This window comes from Ostrea edulis, chromosome 1, assembly GCF_947568905.1.
Source record: "Ostrea edulis chromosome 1, xbOstEdul1.1, whole genome shotgun sequence".
NCBI lineage: Eukaryota > Metazoa > Mollusca > Bivalvia > Ostreida > Ostreidae > Ostrea > Ostrea edulis.
This window is the reverse complement of record NC_079164.1, coordinates 2,062,162-2,088,619: the sequence shown is the minus strand read 5'-3', so window position 1 is coordinate 2,088,619 and position 26,458 is coordinate 2,062,162. Positions and strand designations below refer to the sequence as shown.

The 26,458-nt window shown below is 35.2% G+C and overlaps 1 protein-coding gene across 4 annotated transcripts; it reads left to right on the top strand.

Moving 5' to 3' along the window:
• The first annotated feature begins 860 nt into the window (after positions 1 to 860).
• Positions 861 to 26,458, top strand: LOC125664510 (carbonic anhydrase 7-like). Of its 4 annotated transcripts, none has more exons than XM_056150639.1 (9): positions 874 to 1,122; positions 1,361 to 1,500; positions 17,790 to 17,819; positions 19,164 to 19,334; positions 20,286 to 20,434; positions 20,947 to 21,039; positions 21,445 to 21,508; positions 21,839 to 21,996; positions 25,351 to 26,458. In XM_056150639.1, exons 2-9 carry the CDS (start codon positions 1,431 to 1,433, stop codon positions 25,567 to 25,569), a joined length of 954 nt encoding a protein of 317 aa, XP_056006614.1. In that variant the 5' UTR covers positions 874 to 1,122; positions 1,361 to 1,430; the 3' UTR covers positions 25,570 to 26,458. The 4 variants fall into 4 exon arrangements, with proteins under 4 accessions (XP_056006607.1, XP_056006603.1, XP_056006614.1 ...); XM_056150620.1 differs by having other exon boundaries at positions 876 to 1,122; positions 25,336 to 26,458; XM_056150632.1 differs by having other exon boundaries at positions 861 to 1,500.

The following is a 26,458-nucleotide window of genomic DNA, read 5'->3' as shown; positions in this document are numbered from 1 at the left end:
TAGTCAAAATCAATGTGTAAAGGATGGCTTACCTACTGGTATGAAACACATCAGACAGCATTTGACCCAATGACAGGTTGTATTGGCAAAACGACCATAGAATGTGCGAAATGCTGACTTTAAAACGAGACTGTTGAAACCCCTGTAACAACTTGTTTGTCAGTAGCCTATCTCTATTCAAAAAACTAATATCGATCATACACAGAACAAGCTCTTGTGTATAGAATCAGTTGAGAGACATAAACTCTACATGCCGGTGATAATGGACTATTGATTCAAAAATGTGGGAAGTTGACGCCGGAGAAGCTGAACTCTGTTGTGACTTTAGACAGTTACATTCAGGACCACGATTACATGTGTATGTCTTCTTCTTTTTTAAACTGACATCATATCGAAATAAAGTTTTCTGGGCTTTACGGTTTGATTCTGTTTTGAACTTTTAACGAAAACGGGGGCCACATGGGACCGCTCTCCTTCGCTATCCATTCTCTTGTTCTCTTACTAACCAAATAAAATAAAAGAAAAGTACATAAATGTGGTTGATTTTCATTTCTGTTGATGTTGACACGTCGGTTAAAAACTATTGCGCAATTGCATAATGCTATTGGCCAACTTTTGTTTTACATAAATTCATTAATAAAATGTGACTGGGCGAACGTCAATAAGCAATAAAATCTGGTTATATTACGAAGACGAATATTGCAGCACATCAATTTCATTGATACAGAGTGGTTCCATCTTTGATATCCGCTTCCAAATTATTTATATCTATGATGCATGTTCGAACATGCATAGATAAACACGACATACCATCAATTTGCACGCGCAATATGAGATAAAGTGTCTTTAACCTTTCACACCTGCATGCAAATGCACACCTAGTATTGCACTTTCCAACAGCATGAGGAATGCGTTACGTTTCTGAAGGGATGAATATTTGTCTTGTGTGTGTGGTGTAACTAAAATGTAGGACAGGTTGGCGAACAGCGATCGAGGGCCGGGCTTGAACACTCTTAAAACCCTTAGTCTGTAAGGTTTATAAGATAAAACACTCAGTACAAAAACTGATTTTTATCTTCGATAGCAGACCCCTGACGATTGCAATATCCGCCGCAGGACAGAGTATGTGGCCGTAGAAATATTTATTTCCCATCGCAATATGACGAATTTTATTTCCCTTCTGTGATAAAATCGAAATAGGACGGTCCCTTTGCTCACAACTTATTTTCACGTTTGCATTAAAACAATATATGACGCAATGAATGCAGTTTAACACCTTTTTTCTTCCGGTGTTTGTAACAAAATATGGTCGCGGATTGTAGGAAGAATACAGAATAACGATTTCAATTTTGTTACTCAGGGCCGGCTACTGGTAGCACTGGAATAAAAGTGAAGACAGACAACAATTTGTATTCATTTGTGACGGTACCATGAATCGACAGGTGTGGGTCTGTCTGTTTGTTCTCGTTTCCTTGACAACTTACACAGAATGTGGGTCTGGTAAGTACAAGGTTTACTTTTTTTGTCCATTAATATTTTCACAATTAAACAATTAACATCAGATTAATTATAAACATGAAATACAGCAATGAGGCCTGTGTGACTTTTTAAAATCCAATTCATGTGGTACATATGGCGTTTAAAAAGAGAAATCTCTAACAGTGACGTGTTCTTCAGTTTCATCAACAGAATGCAAGTTTACTCTTTGTATTTTTTGTCATATTTATAGACACCAGACACATGAAGAAAAACCATGTGTGTTTACATGCATCGTACATGCACTTATATTTTCATTTGCAAATACGATACCCTGCGACGTTTAAAGTAAATCCACGTGATCATGATAATCAAAACCATCAAAAGGTAACTTTGAACAAAAGAAAAAACTTGAATAAATCAATTTAACTGAAGAAGTATATACATATACAAATAAAGATCGTTTATTTTTATTTTTTTCATCTTTCTGACATTAAAGTTTATTTATCTTTCTGACATTAAAGTTTATTCAGACACCACAAGAGGTTTCTGGTGAAAAAAGCAAATTGTGTATTGTTCGCATACATCTAACTTTGTTGATCTCACAGTGGCAGATCCAGGATTTGTTAACAGGGGACCCAATAGACTGGGGGTATGGAGTCCGCCTTAAGGGTCCCAGTCAAAGCCCAACTGGTGGCCCAGGTTTCGTAAACTCTGGAGTTTTGAGGCTTTTTAGGTTACTTTTATGGGTTATTCGAGCTCTATACAATCTATAACAACAAATAATTGATTTGGTCTAAAAAAAAAAAAAGGGGCGGTCCCTCTTTGAGAAACTTAACTTCTATGAAATCTTTTTTTTTTTTTTCATTTGAGCATCGTGTGAATATAGCTTATGTTCATAACTATGAAGGTTCGCTTGATTTTCATGTCATTGGTAGTGACATATATAACATGTTTCTTTTATAACCTACACATCCAAGGATATATTGAATTCGTAGGAAATGAGTCCTAATCCGTTGTCGCTGAGTTATTTTAAGGAGGTTATTACATCGCTGAGTTATTTTAAGGAGATTACTACATCGCTGAGTTATTTTAAGGAAATGTCTGACTTCCTTTCAAAACATGAATCAAAATATAATTATCGGAAATGTTTGTATATTCCGTTTAAATTCTATTGCCTAGCTGGGTAGCTCAGTCAGTCAATGCTCTGTAGATTGCGGGTTCGAGTCCAGCAGGTTTTTTAAAAAAGCTTTTATAGATTGCATTTACTAAATCTGCATTTTTTGACTAAATAAAGTAAATTTGAAATTTTCAATTCCTAACTATTATTGTAAATATCCTCCACTTTTTCGTCAATATAAAAATTTCTCTGGTGTGTTATTCCTCCTTAAGGGCCGTAGGTCGTTACAGATGAATGTCGACTGACGACCGCGTTTCATTAAGTCTACAAATGACATACGTTTTTTGGTTGTCTGAGCCAGTGATTGTCCTGCATATTGTCCTGACCTTCTTTAAATCCAGGAAGTGATACCTTAACGAATGTTCAACCATCGTACACGTGCGTCCTTTCTGTAACTCTCGTGATTTTACGTACTCGTACGACCGTCTTAAAATTTCTGTATTGACTAATCCCAGATAGTACATACTGGAATCTGGATAAGCCGGCTACTCGACAAGCGTACCTACGCCATCGACTACAGGAGTGTTCAGAGAGTCCAGGATGCCAAAGTCAATATGGAATCACAAGATTAACCCAGTCACAGAAGGACGTACGGCATTGAAAATTCCGTAATACTGTCGTAGAGTTCACGAAAACTACAACACTACAACAGTTCGATTGTAAGGAACTCGGTGCAAATATCGGATGAAAGAAGTTTACATTTATTACTGATCCCAAAACAAATTCATTTACGTTAGTAGTGGTTTAAACCTGCAGTTACTTAGTATAATGTTTAAACTATAAAAAGATCTTTCTGATCGACAGCTATGCTCTATATTTTCTAATCCAACTGCATCTAATACCTGGCTCCGGGGCCACGTGACCTTAGATCTACGTCTCACTTTATGACAATTACCGCGCAAGTGACGTATTTGTGACGTAGATTTTAAGTGAGTATTTCGCATGACAATGCGTTGATTGGTACTGCTAATATATAATACAATGTAGTATTTTTCGACACGTGTACTCACCTTTTCTTCAAACCGAAACCTGTGATGAAGTTACCATTTCATTTGTATTGGAAATGCATTATATAGTGGGGTAATCTAAATTTTGGTAATTTTTAGGCCACCCGAGTCACTCAGGTGACCTATTGCTATGGGTCTTCATCCAGCCACGAGTTACGTCCCTTCGAGGGGTTTGCCCAATGTGTGACGTATATATGACACAAGCTTTACATGTATTTGAAATAGGATTTACATGAATATGACATAGGCTTTACATATAAATGGCACGGACATTATAAATATGTGATAATAGGTTTTACATGTGATACGGGCTTTACACGTGTGTGATATATGTTTAATTAAATATAAGAAAAATAGGTTTTACATAGCACAAGCTTTATGCATGAATGACATAAGTTTTATGTGTGAATGACACAGACTTCAAGCATGAGTGACACAGACTTTCTGCATGAGTCGGTTAAAAAGCTCTACAGAGCTTGTGTTTGATTTGTTGAATGTATATAGTACCGACTTTAAATAAAATTTACTTTACTTTATTTTAGTGGTCAGACTTTATGCTTGAGTGACAAATGTTTTAAATATAGGTGACATAAACTTTACATATGTGTGAAACAAATTTAGCACATCTGTTGCACAGGCTTTAAATTTGACAAAAGGGAGGGGGAAACAGAGAGGAGAGGTTTGAATGAGTCTGTCCACAGTTTTTCTACAAGGTACATTAAGTGCAAGCAGTTATAATGACTGTAAGGGTAAAGTTACTGGGTAACAGTGATCAAAATCCGATTTGTTAAATAAAAAGGATGTTCTATAATCTCTGGGCAGATCTTGAACTAATAATTTGCAGGGAAGGTAAATAAATAATTTGTAGGGGGGAATCATTCAAGCTGAGAGAGTGACTTTGAAAGTTTTCTTTTTAAATTTCAAACTGCATTGACGGATTGCTAGGATGCACGCTCTTTGGAAGGTATTTGTTTAATCATTGCTGTATGCGTGAGAGAAACATGCACAAGGTTACGAAATTCAGTCATTATATTGCCATTCAGGAAGTTTGTACAACTTTTCTTCTCAATAGTCATGTTAATTTCTATCAGCTGATAACATCACCAATCAAATTCAAACATTTCAGATTAAGGCAAATATATACATATCTTATTACCTAAATATCTTCTCACCTCGCCGTCCTCGCGATGCACCAAAAAAAAAAAAAAAAAAAAAAAAAAAAAAAAAGAAGGTAGCACTCGTTGGATGTAATTATTATAGAATATTCACATTTCCAGTGTTTTTGCCTTTGATATCGTTACCAATTGTAATGATAGTCATCTCCTCATGAATGCGCTGCAGTTGTGAACAAAGCGCGTATGAATCTTGACAAATATAGTACGTCTATTTTAATGGTTGGGAATTCCGACGTAAATGAAAAAATATGAATATAAAAAATAATTTTCATTTTTGAAAATATGTGAAGGTCTGCACGGCAACGCTTTTCACATCGGCATACTTAACGCCCTTCATATCCAGTACGCTGGCGTGGGGGTCCCAAACCATAACCCCATATATGTATTTTTAAAAAATGAAATTCACTCCTTTCGTTTTACCAGTATCACAGCCGTGGTAATTGTTTGTCTGACCGTCAGACTTTGTGAGAAATATGGCGGCTTTATTATTGACTAATTATATGCATATTCACCGCCCAACAACTTTACGAGGCAGACCTGATCTGAATCATAAAACATCAGATAATGTGGTTTTTTTTTTGCCTTAACCCACACGCTACGATTATCTCTACTGTTGAATAAAGCAAAATGTCAAGTTTTACCTTTTCACGTATTTTACTGAATGGTATCTAGGTGTTTATTATATATTCCCAAGATTAGCTAAATTTTGTGACAAATCAGGGAAATATTTTAAACTGTATTTGTATCGTACGCGAAGAATTAATTGTTGCGTTAAATTTGCGCTAGGCATCTTTCTCAAAATCAACAATATCGCTTTTATCTATCACTAGGGTCATTTGGTTTATCAACGTAGGCGCATTTCTATTCAAACTATAGCACTCGAACATTTACATTCTTACAAATTGTCGATGAACAGCGATTTTACCAAAATGACATATTTGTTTAAAATAAGGAAAATGGAAAAATTGTAATTTTGTTTTTTTTGTTTTTTTGTTTTTGTTTTTGCTTTTTGTTTTTGTTAATTGATATAAGAAGATGGTTAAATAGAATAAAAAATAAAGTGCAATATTGTATTTTTTTTAAAATTTCTTACTGGTGACATATAAAAAAAAAATCAGATGCTACTTTACGCAGTCAGGTACAAAGCTCAAATTCTACATCGGTGGTGGTCAAGAATTATAGCCCCGAAAGATTTGTGTAGCCTCAAATTAGATTGCATATCTAAATTTTGGATTTGGGTTCAAATGCATTCATTCAAGGTATATTCAATGTGTAACATGAGGGTAGTGAACAATTTTAAAGGATTCAAATCAACATACAGTAGACGGTTTTTGTTAAATAACGATGAAAGTGAAGTAAATGAAATTCGCATGACTATTAAATAATTAGGAGCTGACCTTTTTGCACTTGATACTTTTTTGAAGAGTTATATGTACATATATCCTTTGTAAAAATAAGAAAAATCTTAATTTTCTAAAAATGTGTGTGCTAAATGATTAATTTTATTTCATATTTTCCTATAAAGAAAGTTTATGTAACTTTCTACGAAGAGATTTGAGTGAAAATAATTCTTTGAAAAATATTTTAAGAATTCATGTTTTTCCCATAGTCTTCAATGTTCAATTCAATTCCTCTGGGGGATTATTTTTATTTGATGACCCCTTCAAAATGACACAAAGGTAACACAATAATTAATACCATAATTACAAAAATCCCACCATTCCATTTACTAGATATGAAATATGGTCGTTATACATTGAATACCTTTAGAAATAAATTTCATGTTTGAAAATACAACGCTTCACGCCAGCGGACTTCATGAAACGCTTCGTAAAAACCACGCCGGTGTGATGCGTCGAGGTTCATGCAATCATGTACTTTCGAAACTGAAATTCATTCTTATATTTACATTCTACTTTCATTCTTATATTTACATTCTACTTTCATTCTTATATTTACATTCTACTTTCATTTCTGTTGGAATTTCCAGCCGTTGAAATCGACGTGCCATATTTATCAAGCTAGATTCATACGCACATTGTTCACGAGGAAATGGCTATCATTACAATTGGATAAGATATCGAAAGCAAACACAACGGGAAAAAAATTCAGATAATATAATAAGATGCGTTTTGGATCTAAACTCGCTCGGTTTATAGACCTAAGTGCTTTAATTTAAACAGAATTGAAATTAATGACAAATATTGCGGGACAATTATGCGATGCTTTAATCTAAGCTTTGCTTTTTTAATCGGATAACCCTAGTGTTATTCCAAACTTAATACATCAATCTCATAACTCCTTAAAAATGCAAAATTCAGAGTAGGGCAAACACGGACCCCTGGACACACCGGAGGTGAAATCAGATAAACACCGATCCCTGGATATACCAGAGGTAGGATCAGATAAACACGGATCCCTGGACACACCGGAGGTGAGATCAGACAAACACCGACCCCTGGATTTACTAGAGGTGGGATCAGGTGCCTAGGAGGAGTAAGTATCCCCTGTCGACCGGTCACACCCGCCATGAGCCCTAACCATCATCTGATAGAATTTGTCTTAATTTTGAGCTTGACATTCCCTCTTCCTCCAAATTAAATTCAATCCGTGGAAGTTTTTAATTGCTGATGATTTTGTTTGACTCCAATGAAATACAGCGTTCTCTTAATATCAAAGACACAGGATTCGTGTTGCAGACTTAAACTTGCGTCTAACAGACAAGTTTGATGAGGTACGTACACCCCCACCACTTCCAACATGCATAATCACGAAACAAGGACAATGCAATAGCAAATTAGAAAATAAATGGTACCTCGTGGTTTCAGGTAATTGTTTGTCAGTAAAACAACAACAAACAAACCTGACTACTTCAGTACTTTGATATTCGCTTGGATGGTTCTGAAAAATTATCTTTAAATCAGGCAGATGTCTTTGTATAAAAAAAGGAAAAGAATCGTCTTTAGCCATCATTAGTTACCCAAGTGACGCATACTTTTCGCAACTTCTTTTTCTGAAGAGTTCCAAAATTGTTATAGTTCCGATATCCGTACTGTTGGCGCTGTCTACGAGTATAATATTATACAAGTTGGAATTATTTATTGGATTTATACGACAATCTTGAAATAAAATTCTTAACATACATCCCTTGCATCTAAGGGATAAAGCCTGTATTTAAAATGATAAGTGGCACGCTTATTGAATGCAAATATCTGATATGTAATCCCGCTTTATTGCTTTATTTCTTATGAACCACTCTTTCACCTCTGTCTCTCAATACACTTAAATACAATCGTGTTGAATCATTCGTCACAAAACACGCCAGTTCACATATCTAAAGGACGGCTGTCCGGGGTTTTAAAACAGTATCTTTCCTGTGTAGAGATGCGGACAGCTGAGTTTGTGATTTGGACTTTCCTATCGTTTCTTTCGTCTTCTGTCTATTCAGGGGGAGGTAAGTCAGTGTACTCATCACAATAAAGTATCTAGGTGGATCTCTTTCCTATAAAGTTAATGAATTTTCATTTCCATAAAATAAAAAAAGTAATCTAGGGGGAAAAGTGTTCAACCTTTTTCAAAAATGAAAATTTCAATATTTGGTCACTGTACTAGAATCAGGTAAGATAAAAAAAAAATTGTTAGGTTTTTTGCGGAAAGTCGAAAAATAGGAAGATACCCTTTGTGCACTGAAAGGGATTTCCAAACGGTGAAATTCTATTTGAAAAGTTAAATAGCCTAATCACTTATAATTTTTGTTTTGTAATATGTCGCGGAAAATTATTACGGTTGGATTGCCCATGCTAGCCTGTCTGTGGATTATGCTTATAATACTATAAACTATCTTTTATTTGCGTGAGAGAAATTTTCGCGAGGTTAGCGAGATTCTTATCATCTCGAATTTTTTTTCGCTGCGAACCAGCCTTTGATATTTCCTGTATTTGTTCTAGATAATCTCAGTCGCGAATATTAGCCGTCAGGAGTCAGTTTATCACCGGTAAATCGCAAAATAAAGTCGTCGCGAATAAAAGTTGGTTCACAGTATATGACGTGAACATATTTCGATATACAGAAACACTTCCCACTAAGAGCGTACTCTACCCGACGTCGTGGACAGGTATGTTCCAATCTTCATCACGTGATGTGTATATATTGTAAAGGGTCGGGGTATAAAGTGGCCAAAAGTACAAATCGTCGGTTATGAAAATATTGTACAACTGTACCACTTTATACTGGCCTATACCCTTTAATTTGAATTTAGAGTAAATATATATCAAAATAATTACTATTTTAAACTTACATGCAATGGTAATTACTAAGGTCGGTATTCTTCCATTTAACAATTAAATTTTAACAACAGAAATTGTAAGATGATTTTGAAACAGGTAGCTCGCGTCTAAGAAGGTAGGAAAAGTACAAACATGAACTTTTTATCATCCCGGAACATGTATTTCAAAAGCAATTTAGTTTTTGCATACTTTATGTTCTAAATTATATTCTAGAAAGATTCCCGTGTTGCTGTTTGTTTTGACAATTTTTTTTAACTAAGTGGAATGATTCTTGTACTATGCACCGCTATTGGTTTTACGCTGTCTGTGTAATAGGAAGATAAAAGAGCTGTGAGGTATATGTCTTCACTTAAGGACACTCTACACTCTGAACACCGGAAGTGCGGAAGAGCTTTTAGCAGTTTGAGTGATCTGCGTCTGATGTACGTTTTATATTGTTTAGGTTTTAGCAGTTTGAGTGAACTGTGTCTGATATACGCTTTACATTGTATATTGTTTAGGGTTTAGCAGTATGAGTGATCTGCGTCTGATGTACGCTTTATATTGTTTAGGGTTTAGCAGTTTAAGTGATCTGCGTCTGGTGTACGCTTTATATTATATAGCAATTTGAGTGATCTGCGTCTGATGTACGCTTTGCATTGTTTAGGGTTTGTTAAAACAATGAGTAACCACATTGGTAGTCAAGTGTCGCCAACTAGATACCGGTGATAACAGAGAATTTTAGTTTGTTAGAGTAGATTCGAATCTTATTAGAAACTTTTACACTTCTTTGCTAAATCGGTCATTTCCAAGATTTTGGATAGAACGTGAAAGGTGAAGATAACAAACAGTAATCTCATAACTCCTATAAAGAACACAAAATAGAGAGTTGGACAAACACGGACCCCTGGATATACTAGAGGTGGCATTTCAGGTACGGATTTGTTGGAAAGATTTTTTGGTGAGAGCATCGGGTCTCCTTATTAAAAAATAACACATCGTGACATCACGTGCAATAAGTGTTTACATGTAAAACACGTGGCGTCAGAACAGGTCCTGTTTAGGAAGAGGAGACAACTGTGACTGTCTTTATTCTTATAGGGGCATCAGCTGTCATCTAGAACGAATAAACTTTTATATTCTGAACCGTGATTAAAATTCTGGAATGCGTTAGAAATGAAGAAAAATAAATCTAAGAGTGAAAAAAGACAACCTCCCATCAAATTTTATAAAATAAATATGAAAAATGTCTCCGCAATGAATCATTTTCGATTGAAACAAAAGAAATTCTGATGTCAAATTACCATAAAAGCCTTCTGGGCGGGAAAATCTACTATATAGCCAGTTTTCCGGGGGGGGGGGGGAGTAAAATGTAATCAGTTTTCTGAGAGGGGAAAACTACAAAGTAGCCAGTTTTCTGGGAGATTGCTGATATATAAGGAGAACGTCACGTGTAATTATACAACACCTGCATCAATGATTTGGTTTTTCTATTTCATTGATTTTTTCTTATTTGATAACCGAGAGAAAGTCTCCTCAGAGACCTGTAACATAGTCCTCACCGTTATAATCAGCAGTTTCAGATGCTTACTCCTCCTAGACATCTGATCCCACCTCTGGTATGTCTAAGGGTCCATGTTTGCCCAACTCTCTATTTTGTATTCCTTAAAGAAGTTGTGAGATTGATCACTGTTCGTTATCTTAACCTTTTCATCAATCTAAAAAAAAAAGTCTTGGTTTTTGTATTTTTTTTTTTTTTTTTGATAAGCTACTTAAGATATCACAATATTCACTTAATTTCAGCATATCAATTTTCTTAGTATTCTCATAGTAATGAACGAGAACAATGCTTTTCCGCCGTAATGTTATACATGAAATCGAATTGATATATTGATTTCTGAGACTGATCACTGTTCGTTACCTGTATAATATGCTGTCTATATTTTACATTTTGACATCCAAGAAGCATATGTTTATTATTTTCTATAACGTTTGTACATAGTACGATACCTGTCTAAACTTTTGTTCCATTTACTCAAAAGGTATTCATTACACAGACGACAATAAAATTTATGAGAGTGCATTTGAACACGGCAAAATTTTTTTTATCAAGCATTTTACGAATTTTACATTCATATATCATTGATGTATTCTAAATGGAAACAAATCTTTGGGAGAAAGGAATAACAGTTGATTAAGAGTACCACTGACTTTACTTTTATATGGGACCTCATCAAAAAGTTGGAATGTTAATATTGAGCTATTTCATTAAGGACGTAGGATACCCCCAACATTTTATAGAATTTTGTTACACTATTATTTTGTAACTGTTGTAATATTGCTAAACACCGACAAATCTCCCTGTGAATAAAACCACATTTATTCTTTCATTATTCATAAAATCCATACTTGACAATTCAAAGGAAAAACATTACCCAAAAACTGAAATCCTTCAACAACGTATTTTCATTGCATTCTATGTATTAATGACATATTTACATTGTAGTTTGTCAGATAATAGAAAATCCCACGTGAAGACAACAAAATCGTACCTCATTTGATGCGCCCAATGTCTTGGGTATCCTATGACTTTGATATGAATAAATTCTATTGATATCTTTATATCTGTATAATCAATTATATCATTTTTTTTCTCATATTTTTACATAAATTACAACATATTTAAAGAGTTAGTTTCTTACATTGCATGATTGTTTCATGTGTGTACATCATTATAAATCATTGTAAATATATGAAAAAGTGAAGATATTGAACAGTGATAAATCTCATGAATCAATATATCAATTTGATTTGATATGTATATTATTTCAAACAAGAACAGCGGGAACCCATTGACATCGGTTATTTCTATGAGAATCCCATACATTCGACCTAACGATATGATGAAATTTACCCCAAAAGTTTAAGGAGGTAACCAGAGAAATTTGATATGGAAGAAAAAATGAGGATATGTATAACAATATTTTGAAATTGAAAACTTTTATTTAGAAAATGCAGTTTTGTTAGAAAGCAATCTGAACAAATTTTAAAACCTCTGCTGGACTCTAACCCGCGATCTACAGTTCAGCAGACGACGTGCTAATCTATTGAGCTACTCTGATAGGCGATAACAATTTAAATGAATAGATAAATATTGCTAATATTCATATTTTCATCCATGTTTTAAAAGGAAGTCAGTCATTATGACGATGTAGAGTACCCCCTTAATTCAATTCATTCAGACATGTACTATGCAATCTCTAAGAATGTACAGCACTTGCAGACACAGTGCCTTTGTACCCCGGGAGAAGACTTGAATAAATCCTGCTACCTGATCGTGTGTACAGAGTAGTCTGTTTACCTGATTAAGCTAGATAAGAGGGCCCACGGCGGGGGTGACCGGTGTCACGTGACTTGTATTATTACATGAAATTCCTGCATTGTACCTCAGCTATCACTTTTATTTTGGCTTGAGTGAATAAAATGAATGAAAATCGATCATCAGGGAATGCTTACTCCTCCTAAACACCCGATTCCACCTCTGGTGTGTCCGGGGGTCCGTGTTTGCCCAACTCTCTATTTTGTATTCTGTATAGGAATTATGAGATTGACCACTGTTCGTTATTTTCGCTTTTCATGTTGTACAGAAATGATTAAAATGATAGAAATTGATAATCTTTCAAATGCACGAAGTGGTCAAGGTCTTCACCTAACCTAAGTACGCCTTTGTTGTTGCTTGGTACATTTTCCTGCGCAGCAGCGCGCCACAGAAATGTAGGTCACTCTTAGATAGCTCTGCTAGGTAATTCACATGGGCAGGGCCGTAAATTACATGGAGGCGGAGGAGGCAGCTGCCTCCTCCAACTTTTGAGCCAAAAAAAATTAAAATTTAAAGTTCATTAGAATTTATGTTGTTTCCAATAACTAAGAACATGATACCTCCCTTAAAAAGCATTCCAAATCTTTCTTTTAGAATGAGTTAGTCAAGTAACATCTTAGAAGGCCCTAGAATCAAGGATTTTGGACGAAACGTGTTCAGTGTGCACAAAATGTGCTCAGACCCCCGCCTAATTTCCTGCCTCCTCCAAATTGAAGGTTAATTTACGGCCCTGCATGGGGCATCACATGGCGGGTGTGACCGGTCGACAGGGGATGCTTACTCCTCCTAGGCACCTGATCCCACCTAGGGAACGTCCAGGGTCCGTGTTCGCCCAACTCTCAGTTTGTATTGCTATAGGAGTTATGAAATTGATCATTGTTTGTTGTCTTCACCTTTCATATAAAAAAAAAATTGAGTTCAGCTGTGATAGTTTTTGGACACATTGGTTCAGAAGAGCTCCATCAGTACGTGAATTTAGCCACTTTATTCTATGTGACAATCCTAAACGATTTAATATTTATCACGAACGCATTTAAGTGATCTGTGTACGAAAGATGTCTGATCGTCACACTTACAATGATAAATTTCATGCCAGCCAGCCCTATAAAATACACAACTCGTATAAAAGGCAAAAATGGTTATTTATTAAGTGAGCGAATGACCATGAAATAAAAGGTAAGTTAACACTTATACATAACACACCTTTTCATACAGATATACAAAAAAAATAATTCAGAATGTAAAATGATACGTACATGTACCATAAAACATCAGTATGTATATACATGTTTTAAGCCACAACTAGTTACAATCTCAATGTCACATTTTGGGCATAATAAAAAGACTAGACATCAGCTCATCCAATACCCACAAAACCTGACAAAAAAGGGGGTGTTCACTTTCACGGACTGTTAGCTCTGTTATCCAGAGTGTATGTGACCTATCTTGTATCTTTCTGCTTTGTCATAAGCCACGCTGGATTAAGACTAAAGACGAACTCAAAGATCATTTCAACATACACTTTCCATTTTTATATCGTCGCACATTTCACATCTGTAAGATCAAACTTTGTCAAACAAATCTACCTGACGGTCACGTGATAAATGATGCAATTCACCTCGTGGTTGTTTCTGAAGGTTTGGTCTGGTTTATACTTTCTCCGTCCTATTGAATTCTATACTTTTGGATAATTAAATACCCAAACTTGATTTAACAATCTTTGTTTTTGACGCATTGGTTACAGTTTTCAAAGTTTGCAACAATCACCAAATGAATTAGTGGGAAACTATAACATTTTACACGGATTGCGTAAATCTTCTCTACAAAAAAACTGCATTGTTGTTGTAGAAGGAAACATTTATGAGTCAGCAGTGGTGATTGATCGGGAAAGTTTTTGGTCTATTGCTAATTTTGGACCTCTTCTCGAATGAATATAACCATAAGCACAACAGGTTCATAAATAGAGATATATGAAGTAATTAACGGAATAGCAAATTAAGATTTCTGATGAGGAAAGTAGTTATAAATCTACAATATGAATACATGCTTGTTATCAAGCATCTCACTCGGGGGGTAATTCATAAATGACAATATTTATCATAATCATTTCATGGTCACCTTGATTGCTTTGAACCAGTGACTAATTGAATCCAAGGACCGACAACGCCCGGCGCGTAATTTAATTCACTCAACCGTGACAGACAGCGAGGCAGTACAATAAAACACGCTTAGAAGTGCTGTCCAGGGACGAACTATTTTGATTTATTATACATGTAAACGTAATTCTTTATATCCAATAAGTTCTTTCAATCCTATGTTTTAAAACTGCAGTCTACTCCATTGATGTTGAAGTCGCTAATATTGAACTATCTGTTGTATTGACGCAAACATAAATCATCGGTAGCGTTATTTACATGTAAAAAGTTCAACATCGGTTATACTGAACTTTGGATGTAATGAAAAGGTGAAGATAATGAAAAGGTGAAGATAATGAATAGTGATTAATCACATAACTCTTATAAGGAATAAAACATTAAGAGAAGGACAAACACGGACCCCTGAACTACCAAAGGTGGGATCAGGTGCCTCGGAGGAGTAAACATCCCCTGTCGACCGGTAAGGTCGGTCCCCTGAATTTCAGTATATCCGAGGTAGACTATAATGAACAATTCAGGTCGGTCCCCTGGATTTCAGTATATCCGAAGTAGACTGTACAGGGAATAAATCACTTCATTGTAAGCGTGAATTCATTATAAATATGTTAGCTGTAACCGTGTTTTACTGTAAGCGTGAATTCATTATAAACGTATTAGCTGTAACCGTGTTTTACTGTAAGTGTGAATTCATTATGAACATGTTAGCTGTAACCGTGTTTTACTGTAAGCGTGAATTCATTATAAACGTGTTAGCTGTAACCGTGTTTTACTGTAAGCGGAAATTCATTATAAACGTATTAGCTGTAACAGTGTTTTACTGTAGGTGTGAATTCATTATAAACATGTTAGCTGTAACCGTGTTTTTCTATAGTTCATCAGCATGCACATGTTTTTGATCAAGTTTTCATACAAGTAAAAGGCATAGTGAACGAGATAAGGTGACGTGTGGATAATTGTGACGTATTTTGACAGCGGTTAAGAGCGAGTCTGGTGCCTCTGAAATGCTTCTATTACATTGCCGTATGTTTTCAGAAATCAATAAAGGCTTGTTCCTTATCCTTTACTTTTGTATTGCATGTAAATATTCTAACCACCCCATCTTCCTGTGCTCTCTCTAGATATGAAAGGGTGAGCTTTCTTACACCTGTACGACAAAAAGTCGCTTCTTTAAGCCGCATTTCCCCCACAGGCAACACTATACTGATATCTGAAATTAAAGTAGATAGATATACTCGTATAGGCTGTGAAATTTGTAGATATGTCACAGTAAGCTGTGAATGGAATCCGTTAAAACAAATTTTATGTAAGAGCATGTTTGATCCGAAATAGCAAATACAGATAATAACACGACGTAGCTTAGATACTGAAAAATCTGAATGAAAAAAATATATAATTACATGGCAGTAAATCGACTGCAAGTCATTTTTCATAAAAAGTAAATGCTGAATTGAAGTGTGGTATGTTCGGATATTTGCATCTATCACCACTCGATAAATCCAAACTTTTATAAAGTATGGACATCCCACATAAAATAACAATCTGACTAAAGTACAGACCTATATCATTAGGTCTGTACTTTAGTTAGATTGCAGAAAATGAGTATTTGAGACAATGATATAAATCGGTGCGTTTACTATACAAGTGAACATTCTTAATCGTCAATGACATACATTCGTAAATTAGGAAGTCCTTTAAGGGGGAATGACACATCGTAATAATGGCGGACTTCCTGTTGAAAATTGTCTAGCTGGGTAGCCCAGTAGGTTTACGTGTTTACTGCTCTGCTTTCAAGTCAAGCAGGGATCCCACCCCCCCCCCCACCCCTAAAACTGTATTCTTTAACTAAATAAGGTGAATTTTAAAGTTTTAATTTCAAAATATCATAGTAAATATCCTCCACTCTCCATCCATTTCAAATTTCTCTGGTGTGCCATTCCTCCTTAACCGACCTTTAGATTTGTATTTCGCTGGTGTGTCATTCCTCCGTAACCGACCTTTAGATTTGTATTTCTCTGGTGTGTCATTCCTCCTTAACCGACCTTTAGATTTGTATTTCTTTGGTGTGTCATTCCTCCTTAACCGACCTTTAGATTTGTATTTCTCTGGTGTGTCATTCCTCCTTAACCGACCTTTAGATTTGTATTTCTCTGGTGTGTTGTTCGTCCTTAACCGACCTTTAGATTTATATTTCTCTGGTGTGGCATTCCTCCTTAACCGACCTTTAGATTTGTATTTCTCGGGTGTGTCGTTCCTCCTTAACCAATCTTTAGATTTGTATTTCTCTGGTGTGTCATTCCTCCTTAACCGACCTTTAGATTTATATTTCTCTGGTGTGGCATTCCTCCTTAACCAATCTTTAGATTTGTATTTCTCTGGTGTGTCATTCCTCCTTAACCGACCTTTAGATTTGTATTTCTTTGGTGTGTCATTCCTCCTTAACCGACCTTTAGATTTGTATTTCTCGGGTGTGTCGTTCCTCCTTAACCAATCTTTAGATTTGTATTTCTCTGGTGTGTCATTCCTCCTTAACCGACCTTTAGATTTATATTTCTCTGGTGTGGCATTCCTCCTTAACCAATCTTTAGATTTGTATTTCTCTGGTGTGTCATTCCTCCTTAACCGACCTTTAGATTTGTATTTCTCTGGTGTGTCATTCCTCCTTAACCGACCTTTAGATTTGTATTTCTCTGGTGTGTCATTCCTCCTTAACCGACCTTTAGATTTGTATTTCTCTGGTGTGTCATTCCTCCTTAACCGACCTTTAGATTTGTATTTCAAACAGAGGAATGAAATCACCTTAGCCAAACTTTTAAAACACTGTCGTGTATGTAGGTAAAAGCAGATAAAAATAAGGCTGTATAAGCATGTTGGTTTGTAGAATTCCCGAAAACCATTATTATAACGTTATCTTATTGAGGTGTGTATTGTTATTTCATTCAGTTGTGTTATTTCATTCAGTTGTGTTATTTTATTCAGTTGTGTTATTTTATTCAGTTGTGTTATTTTATTCAGTTGTGTCATTTTATTCAGTTGTGTTATTTTATTCAGTTGTGTTATTTTATTCAGTTGTGTATTGTTATTTCATTCAGTTGTGTATCATTATTTTATTCAGTTGTGTATTGTTATTTTATTCAGTTGTGTATTGTTACAGGCAACGAATGGGGATATCAGCCTGGAATCGGTAAGTCTATTTTAACAATAAATCAACAATTAATTCATTGAAAGATTCATTCGTCGTAGCAATATCGATCTTGTTCACAAAGTCCCATGATATTTGCGGAATCGATAATAGTTAAGGAACTTTTTATTTATTACATGATTTGTTAAAATTCAAATGTTTGATTACAAGTATAAGGGACATTTGAAGTGGAGTCAATTTCTTTAGGAAAAACTCGGCCAAGAGAAATATCCCTGATAACACAAATGACTGGTCTCCATTACAATAACAGGTTCTATTTCATTTTGTTTCATGTCAAATATCAAAATCTTCAATGGACTACATTTAGTGTAAGTCAAAGTTAGCCCCTACCAAAGCGCAAAATTTCAACTGATATCTTTCATTTCAAATACCTTTCTTTGAAACTTTAATTTTTATTTGACAAAGCTGCACCTTGATATGATATATGATATATATCGCTACACCTATATCAATGTCGTATCACTGTATGATATCTATCTCTACACCTATATCAATGTCGTATCATTGTATGATATATATCACTACACCTATATCAATGTCGTATAATTGTATGATATATATCGCTACACCTATATCAATGTCGTATCATTGTATGATATATATCACTACATCTATATCAATGTCGTATCATTGTATGATATATATCTCTACACCTATATCAATGTCGTATCATTGTATGATATATATCACTACACCTATATCAATGTCGTATCATTGTATGATATAGATCACTACACCTATATCAATGTCGTATCATTGTATGATATATATCTCTACACCTATATCAATGTCGTATCATTGTATGATATATATCGTTACACCTATATCAATGTCGTATAATTGTATGATATATATCACTACACCTATATCAATGTCGTATAATTGTATGATATATATCTCTACACCTATATCAATGTCGTATTATTGTATGATATATATCTCTACACTTATATCAATGTCGTATCGTTGTATGATATATATCTCTACGCCTATATCAATGTCGTATCATTGTATGATATATATCTCTACACCTATATCAATGTCGTATCTTTAAATGATATGTATGTTGTAGCAATATGGATGCTGTTCATAAAGTCGTTCTAATTTTACGAAAAATAAAATTAAAATGATGTGTATACGTGCACTTATGATGGAGTGTTTGCCTGGTGCGAACCAAAGTGAATGTAATTATAACCAAACACGCTTTGAACACAACAGTGTAGGGTGTCTTTATGTAGCACATTTCTTCAAATACAGAAGCATTGTAAACAAACCATTGCACCGATTCCACTCCTCTTCCTGAAAGAGTGTCTTTTCGTCTCTAAGGTCCGTCCACGTGGCACAACCACTATCCCCATTGTGGCGGTAGCAGCCAATCACCCATCTCTGTGAATACAGCTAAAGCCGTCCTTAATACGAATTTAACAACCTTCAACTTCACCGGATACGACAGCATCAACAACGTCAGGATGAGCATGAAGAACAACGGACACTCAGGTTGGGTGATTCGAAAATCAATTCATATTTATTGTCTTGATGATATTACGGCGATTTTGATTGGCTGAAAAATTTGTTTCATTTCTGCACGAAACAACCCTGATTTTAACTTCATTTTGTGTTTTGATACGGCGTATGGATTCGAAAACAAAATCATTCAAAAACGTTAATTAACGGATTTAATGACAGGATCTATTGGTTTTACTGTTTAAAAACAATTCAATGATAAAAAATGAATCTAACAATCTTTTTTTTTTAATGGCGGTATCATAGGGAAAATTGGTTGAAAATGTTTTTCATCAATGCGCTATGATACCGCCATCAAGAAAAGAATTTTAAGATTTATTTTTTAAAAGAAATATCCTTGTATGAGAATGCCATGTAGATCTTCGAAATTTTCTCTCTCTGTGGTACAATGCAATGTGTTGTTTCGTATGGTGTGCAAACACAAATCGTTTTTCATTCATTTGCAGCAATTTTATTTTTATCATTTGGGGATACCCATATTTTAGCATTGTTACATCAAAATGGAGTTTGGAGTGATTAAGACACTTCTAATTTATATTGAACAATATCGTAAATCTCATTTTATTCGCGAGGACATTAAATATGCGTAATTTTGCGAGACTAGTGATTCGCTAAAATTCAATTCTAGCAATCTAATTAAAATTTGATCCTTTGATCCACTTACGTCTATCGCTACGTGAGCGGATAAAAAATTGTAATTCTAATTAGATTGTAATTCTCGCGAATAAACTCTTATATATAGAAGACTAAGCAATAAATAATAATTCGCGAAAGTTATGTCTAATGAATATATATTGTATCACACGAAAATAAAGTCTCGCGAAACAAAAGTGATAAACAGGGTAAGAAATAGCAAGTATTTAACCTTCCTTCCCATGTCGACAGGAAATCGCCATTACGACTTCTCTGAATTTACTATTACAGTACAAATTGACCTTATGGGGCAGTTGATGACGACATCAGGAGGTGGGCTGAAGAACACATACCGGGCGAAACAGTTTCACTTCCACTGGGGATCCGAAGACAAACGAGGCTCTGAACACGACATCAATAACCACCATTTCCCAATGGAGGTACATTTACTAGCCCACTCATCCGAATTTCCTCTTTATATAATGTACCTGTACTTATTTTAGAGGGATTTAAATTTTAGCGGATTTGGCGGTGAAGCGCGTTAATATACAGTTTCGTTAAAATATGAAATCATATTCATCTATGTGATCTTATTTTAGCGGGATTCAAAATTTAGCGGATTTGGCAGTGAAAGAAATGCATTAAATTATACTTGTGCTAAAATATGAAATTCTTGATCAATCTATCATAATACGCAGCAGAAGCGCTAAATTATGAACACACCAAATTGTGCTTCAGCTCCGACTGCGCGAAATTTAAACACATTAAATCATCAGTACACATACAGAATGTGAGATAGATGATCTTAATTACTTGTGAAAGCTTATCATTGACGCTTGTACTGTATACCAATGTTTCTTTGGATAGATGTGAGATAGATGATCTTAATTACTTGTGAAAGTTTATCATTTACGCCTTGTGATTTACTTTATGCCAATGTTTCTTTGGATAGATGCACGTGGTCCACTTTGATTCCACGTACAGCACGTTTGATGAAGCCGTCAATGCCACAGACGGAGTGCACGTGTTGGCTTTCCTGTTTGATGTATGTCGTAAATTGAAGTATGTCGTAAATATTATTATTACTACAACATCGACTGGTCGCGTTAGCGAAGTGGATAGTAAATTAGTGACAAATAAGTCCTATATAATGCTTGGGCCGTAGTACAGTGAGGGTTCTTTATCGTGCCAACGCCTGCCGCGACACAGGATCTCCGTTTCAAGGTTATATCCGAAAGACCCGTGATTCTCACTTCTAAATACCGAGTGTTTGGAGAAAGGATCAATGATTACCTAAATTAACTTAGGTTTTGATGCTGGCACGAGCGGGGCTTGAACGCACAACCTCTTAGTTACGAAGCGAACGCTCTACCACTGAGCTACCGCGACCGGTAAATAATTATGAAAATTGCATACCTTGTATTCTAACCCTTGAGTGTTTATTTCAAAGGTCGGTGCCGTAAACCACCATTTTGATGAGATAATTCAACATTTTTACAGAATTGCACATAAAGGTAAGAAACTATTTATAATCGTACATTTTCTTCCTTTCTAATCACGCAACATATTTAATAGTATCATTGTTAGAATTCATTTAAAATGATCAGACCGTAACATGGCATTCTTGTTCACGACATCGAGTAAGGTCAAAATGGCGTAACGTTATTGTAAACTATACTTTATTTACATGTACAGTGTACATAAGTAAAGATATGGTAACTATTTTATACTACACAAACATACATCCTATGAAAGAATATTGAGGAATATTATCTAATTTGGACACGGGGTCGAATTTGTCCCACACGAACTTAGTTCTTTGAGCATTAATTTGTTACACGCAGATGACCACGTGAACCTGACCACGTTTCCATTGGCTGAACTTTTCCCTGAAGACCTGAAAGTTTACTACCGTTACCATGGCAGCCTTACTACACCTCCGTGCTCAGAAACCGTCATATGGACCATCTTCAAAGAAACCATCAAAATATCAGAAGATCAGGTGAGGCATGCGCATCATAACCGTATCTAGGTGTGTAAACCAGTTTTTATTAGTGACGATAACCGTATTTAGGCTGTCCGTGTCTTTTCTGACATAACTAACATTTACAGCTAGGTACAATAAAGTACAAATAGTTATTTTTACTTTTGAAAAACCGAAGAATGAAAATAAACATGGAACGAACAGTGACCAATCTCATAAATCGTATAAGGAATACAAAATTACAGAGTAGGACAAACATGGACCCCTGAATGTACCAGAGGTGGGATTAGGTGCCTACGAGCATTAACCATTCCCTTTTAACCGGTCACCACCGCTGTGAGCCCTATATCTTGATAAATGGAGTAATTCATAGTCAAAATCAGGATGTACAGAACGGCATCACATGAAACACGTCAGACAACATTCGACCTAATAGCATGTTGTACTTCCAGATTAGATCATTATACCGGTCATAGAATTTGATTGATTTGATATTGTTTAACGCCCCTCTCGAAAGTGTTTTGCTCATATGAAGACATCACCATTTCGGATGAAGGGCTGCAAAATTTAGGCCTGTTGCTTGTCGCTTACCGCCTTTGAGCAGGAAGGGATCTTTATCGTGCCACACGTATACTGTGCCACTTTTTTTTGCGGTCTCATCCGAAGGACCGCCCCATTTAGTCGCCTCTTATGACAAACAAGGGGTACTGAAAACCTATTCTAACCCAGATCCCCATATAAAATTTGAAGTTAACAAATAAAATGAATGAGAAAAGACACAGGAATAAACAGAATAGTTCCGTATGGATGAGATGAAAGGTGAAGATAACGAACAGTGATCAATCTCGTAACTCTCACAACAAGCAATACAAAATAGATAGTTGGGCAAATACAAACCCATGGACACACCAGAGGTGGGATCAGGCGCCTAGGAGGAATAAGCATCCCCTGTCGACCGGTCATACCCGCCGTGAGCCCTATATCTTGATCAGGTAAACGGAGCTATCTGTAGTGAAAATCAGTTTGCCCGCCAAGAAGGGCTGAACAATCGGTATGAAACACGTCAGACAGCATTTGACCCAATGATAGGTTGTATTGGCAAACTAGATAATTATAACGGCCATAGAAATTGCGAAGTACTGATGTTAAACGAAACTGTTGGAACACCTGTACCATCAACTTGTTAGTCAGAAGCTTGCCTCAATTTAAAAACTGACCATACACAGAACAAACTCCTGCGTATCGAATCTGTTGAGAGATATAAACACCATATGCAGGTGATAATGGAATATTGCTACACAAATATGGGAAGTTGACGATGGAGAAGTTGAAATCATCCTGTTTGTCATAAAGTTGAGTTGTTGGTTTGCCGTTAATATCTACTTTCTATAAAGTATCTAAGTACGAAGCAGATGTGGAGGACTCCGTGATGTCTTTTATGTCGAATTAACAGGGATATATTGAATTGACATATGAATAAAAAATATTATTATTAATAGATAAAACGTCGTCGATATTGAAGGCCACAGCAAGAGAGTTTTTCTTCTCACGTAGAAGTTAAGATGAGAAATCCACCAGTGATAATATACCATTTACAATCAGATACTAAATGTTATGATCGAATGATTGTATATTGTTTAACGTCCCTCTCGAGAATTTTTCACTCATATGGAGATGTCACCACTGCCTGTAAAGGGCTGCAAATTTTAGGCCTATGCTCGGCGCTTATGGCCTTTAAGCAGAGAGGGATCTTTATCGTGCCATACCTACTGTGACACGGAACCTCGGTTTTTGCGGTCTCATCCGAAGGACCACCCCATTTAGTCGCCTTCTACGAGAAGTAAGGGTTATTGAGGACCTATTTTAACCCGGATCCCCACGGGAATTAAATGTTATGTAATACATTTAAGGTAGGTCCTTAGTCCTGGATTTTTGGGGTTTAGGTAGCATTTTTTTGTTTGGAATCAATAAATTAACATTCAGAGTAATGAAAAAAGGCAAAACAGTTAAGGGTTTCCATATTAATGTTCATTACATACACCACTAAAGTCATATACCCCGATGTAGATTTTTATGAAATTCATTGGAAACAGTTATTTGTTGTTATTCTAATATAAAAACAACAAAATATTTTTTGAATTGCATTTATTTATCGGGAAACATGTCAATAACTAAAACACATGTCATTTTCAATATGTTCATCAAGTTTTAGAATAATATGTGGAAAATTATTGAATTAGCGTTATTCCCCAAAATGTTAAAAAACAAACAAATGTGGACGCATTTTCCTTATAGCATGGTTTACATATCATTCTTTCTGTTTATATTAGTAGAGTTACATCTGTTATAGTTATTCATGGGAAAAAATCCATACCTTTCCTTAATAATTTCAAATTTATAGCTTCCAGATTATGTATACCCCCATCAAAAACTGAAGTCTGGCACCAGACAGCTGAGCTATTTAAATCACTTGGGATTAAAATTGTATGTAATTTCATGAAAAAACACAGATAATGATTCCTTATCGCCTTGGTAAAATGTTTGTCAAAAATAAAGGAAATATATCGCATTATGGACTTGATAAATAATTGAATGAAAACAGAGTTATTGTCCTTGGATTCAATATTTTGAAACATATATTTGACTATTCAAATATAACTAAGAATTTTGAAATATTTTATGGCTAACAAGATTTTTTACAATAACTATTGAAAAGGATTCCAACAAAAATTTTGTTCCTATCATTAAATTATTGACTTTGCAAATCCTATGACGTCACACGAGTGTGGAACTACGTTAAATGCAATGTCAGTTTGGTACATACAAAATACCATTCTTTCTATTTTCAGGTCGAAAATCTTCTAAATTATTACATTCGATCAAGGGTTGTGTAAATATATTTTTTTTCTTCTTCTGTGGATGATTTTTATATTTCAGCTGATGAAATATTTGATTTAAACATGATTTTATTTCAGCTGATGAAATGTTTGATTTATACAGATGATTTTATTTCAGCTGATGAAATATTTGATTTAAACAGATGATTTTATTTCAGCTGATGAAATGTTTGTTTTAAACAGATGATTTTATTTCAGCTGATGAAATATTTGATTTAAACAGATGATTTTTTTCAGCTGATGAAATATTTGATTTAAACAGATGAATTTTTTCAGCTGATGAAATATTTGATTTAAACAGATGATTTTATTTCAGCTGATGAAATATTTGATTTAAACAGATGATTTTTTTCAGCTGATGAAATATTTGATTTAAACAGATGATTTTATTTCAGCTGATGAAATATTTGATTTAAACAGATGATTTTATTTCAGCTGATGAAATATTTGATTTAAACAGATGGTTTTATTTCAGCTGATGAAATTCCGGCACAATGTTCACAGAAACTATGCCAATGAGTCCGACAGAGATATTTCGAACGACTTCCGGCCGCCGCAACCTCTCAATCATCGCCATGTTTACGCAAGCGACCCCAGCGCCATCTTTCAACCGCCCTCATCTGCAGCACAAAGTCTTTTGTTAAATATATGTATGCTTAATATTATGTTAATGTTCTATGTATTATGTTATTGATCTATATATCGTATTGAAATAATCTTCACATCATGTACATATTTTTAAATAACTGTATGTAGGCTGTTGACGAGATGTTGCGCGTTTTTACATTAATAGCTTTCACATTGTGTTTGTTTACATATCAATAACATTATCATGCTGCATTTATATAATATTCGCTTTTAAATTAAACCCACTGGAATATTAAAATACCAGGGGCATAACAAATGATAAATGGAAGCGTAGGCACCAAGCGGCAAGGGGTTTGGGGACCGCTTAATGTCTCAAGCGGGTCCAGAACAGATCCCTGGTAGGGATATCTGCCGAAAACGGATTTTAGCATTCTGAAATACCAAGATGGCAGTTTTATCTTCATGTTGATCCAGACTTCGGGAATGTTTTAGTCCCCTGATTTTAGTTTCAAATGAAAATTAAGATTAAAGCTAAGATACATTTTTTTTAATATATGCATTAACAATAATTGAATTTTTGTCAGGGATTTGTACCCTTACCTATCGCCATTCCGGGGTCCTTTATCACGGGAGGCTCGTGCAGATTGGGGGCGCTATTTTGTTGACTTTACCTTCCGGCTGAAATGTACCTCTTTTTAAAAGAGCTGAACAAATGAGGGAAACTAGTGCAACCTAGTACCGTTTTTAATGTTATGATGAATGGAAATAGCATATCCAAGTGAACCTAACCAGGAAGTGCGGAAAAGGGCAGAGACGACTAATTGTTTCAGGCATAGACGAGTTAATGTTTTTGGTGAAAATTGAGCGTAGACCCGGGCTTTTGTGCTACCGTTGATGTTACACCTATGATTACACCACGTGACATAGTGTCCTGATATTAGCAATTCACATCCTCTGTATATAAAGATTTTGAATAAACTCATGTAGAAATCATA

Coding starts and splice junctions, on each gene's coding strand:
- LOC125664510 (XM_056150628.1), top strand. CDS start 1,431: ATGAATCGACAGGTGTGGGTCTGTCTGTTTGTTCTCGTTTCCTTGACA. Junction 21,040..21,444: donor TGTTGGCTTTCCTGTTTGAT/GTATGTCGTAAA, acceptor TTTATTTCAAAG/GTCGGTGCCGTAAACCACCA. Junction 21,509..21,838: donor TTACAGAATTGCACATAAAG/GTAAGAAACTAT, acceptor TGTTACACGCAG/ATGACCACGTGAACCTGACC.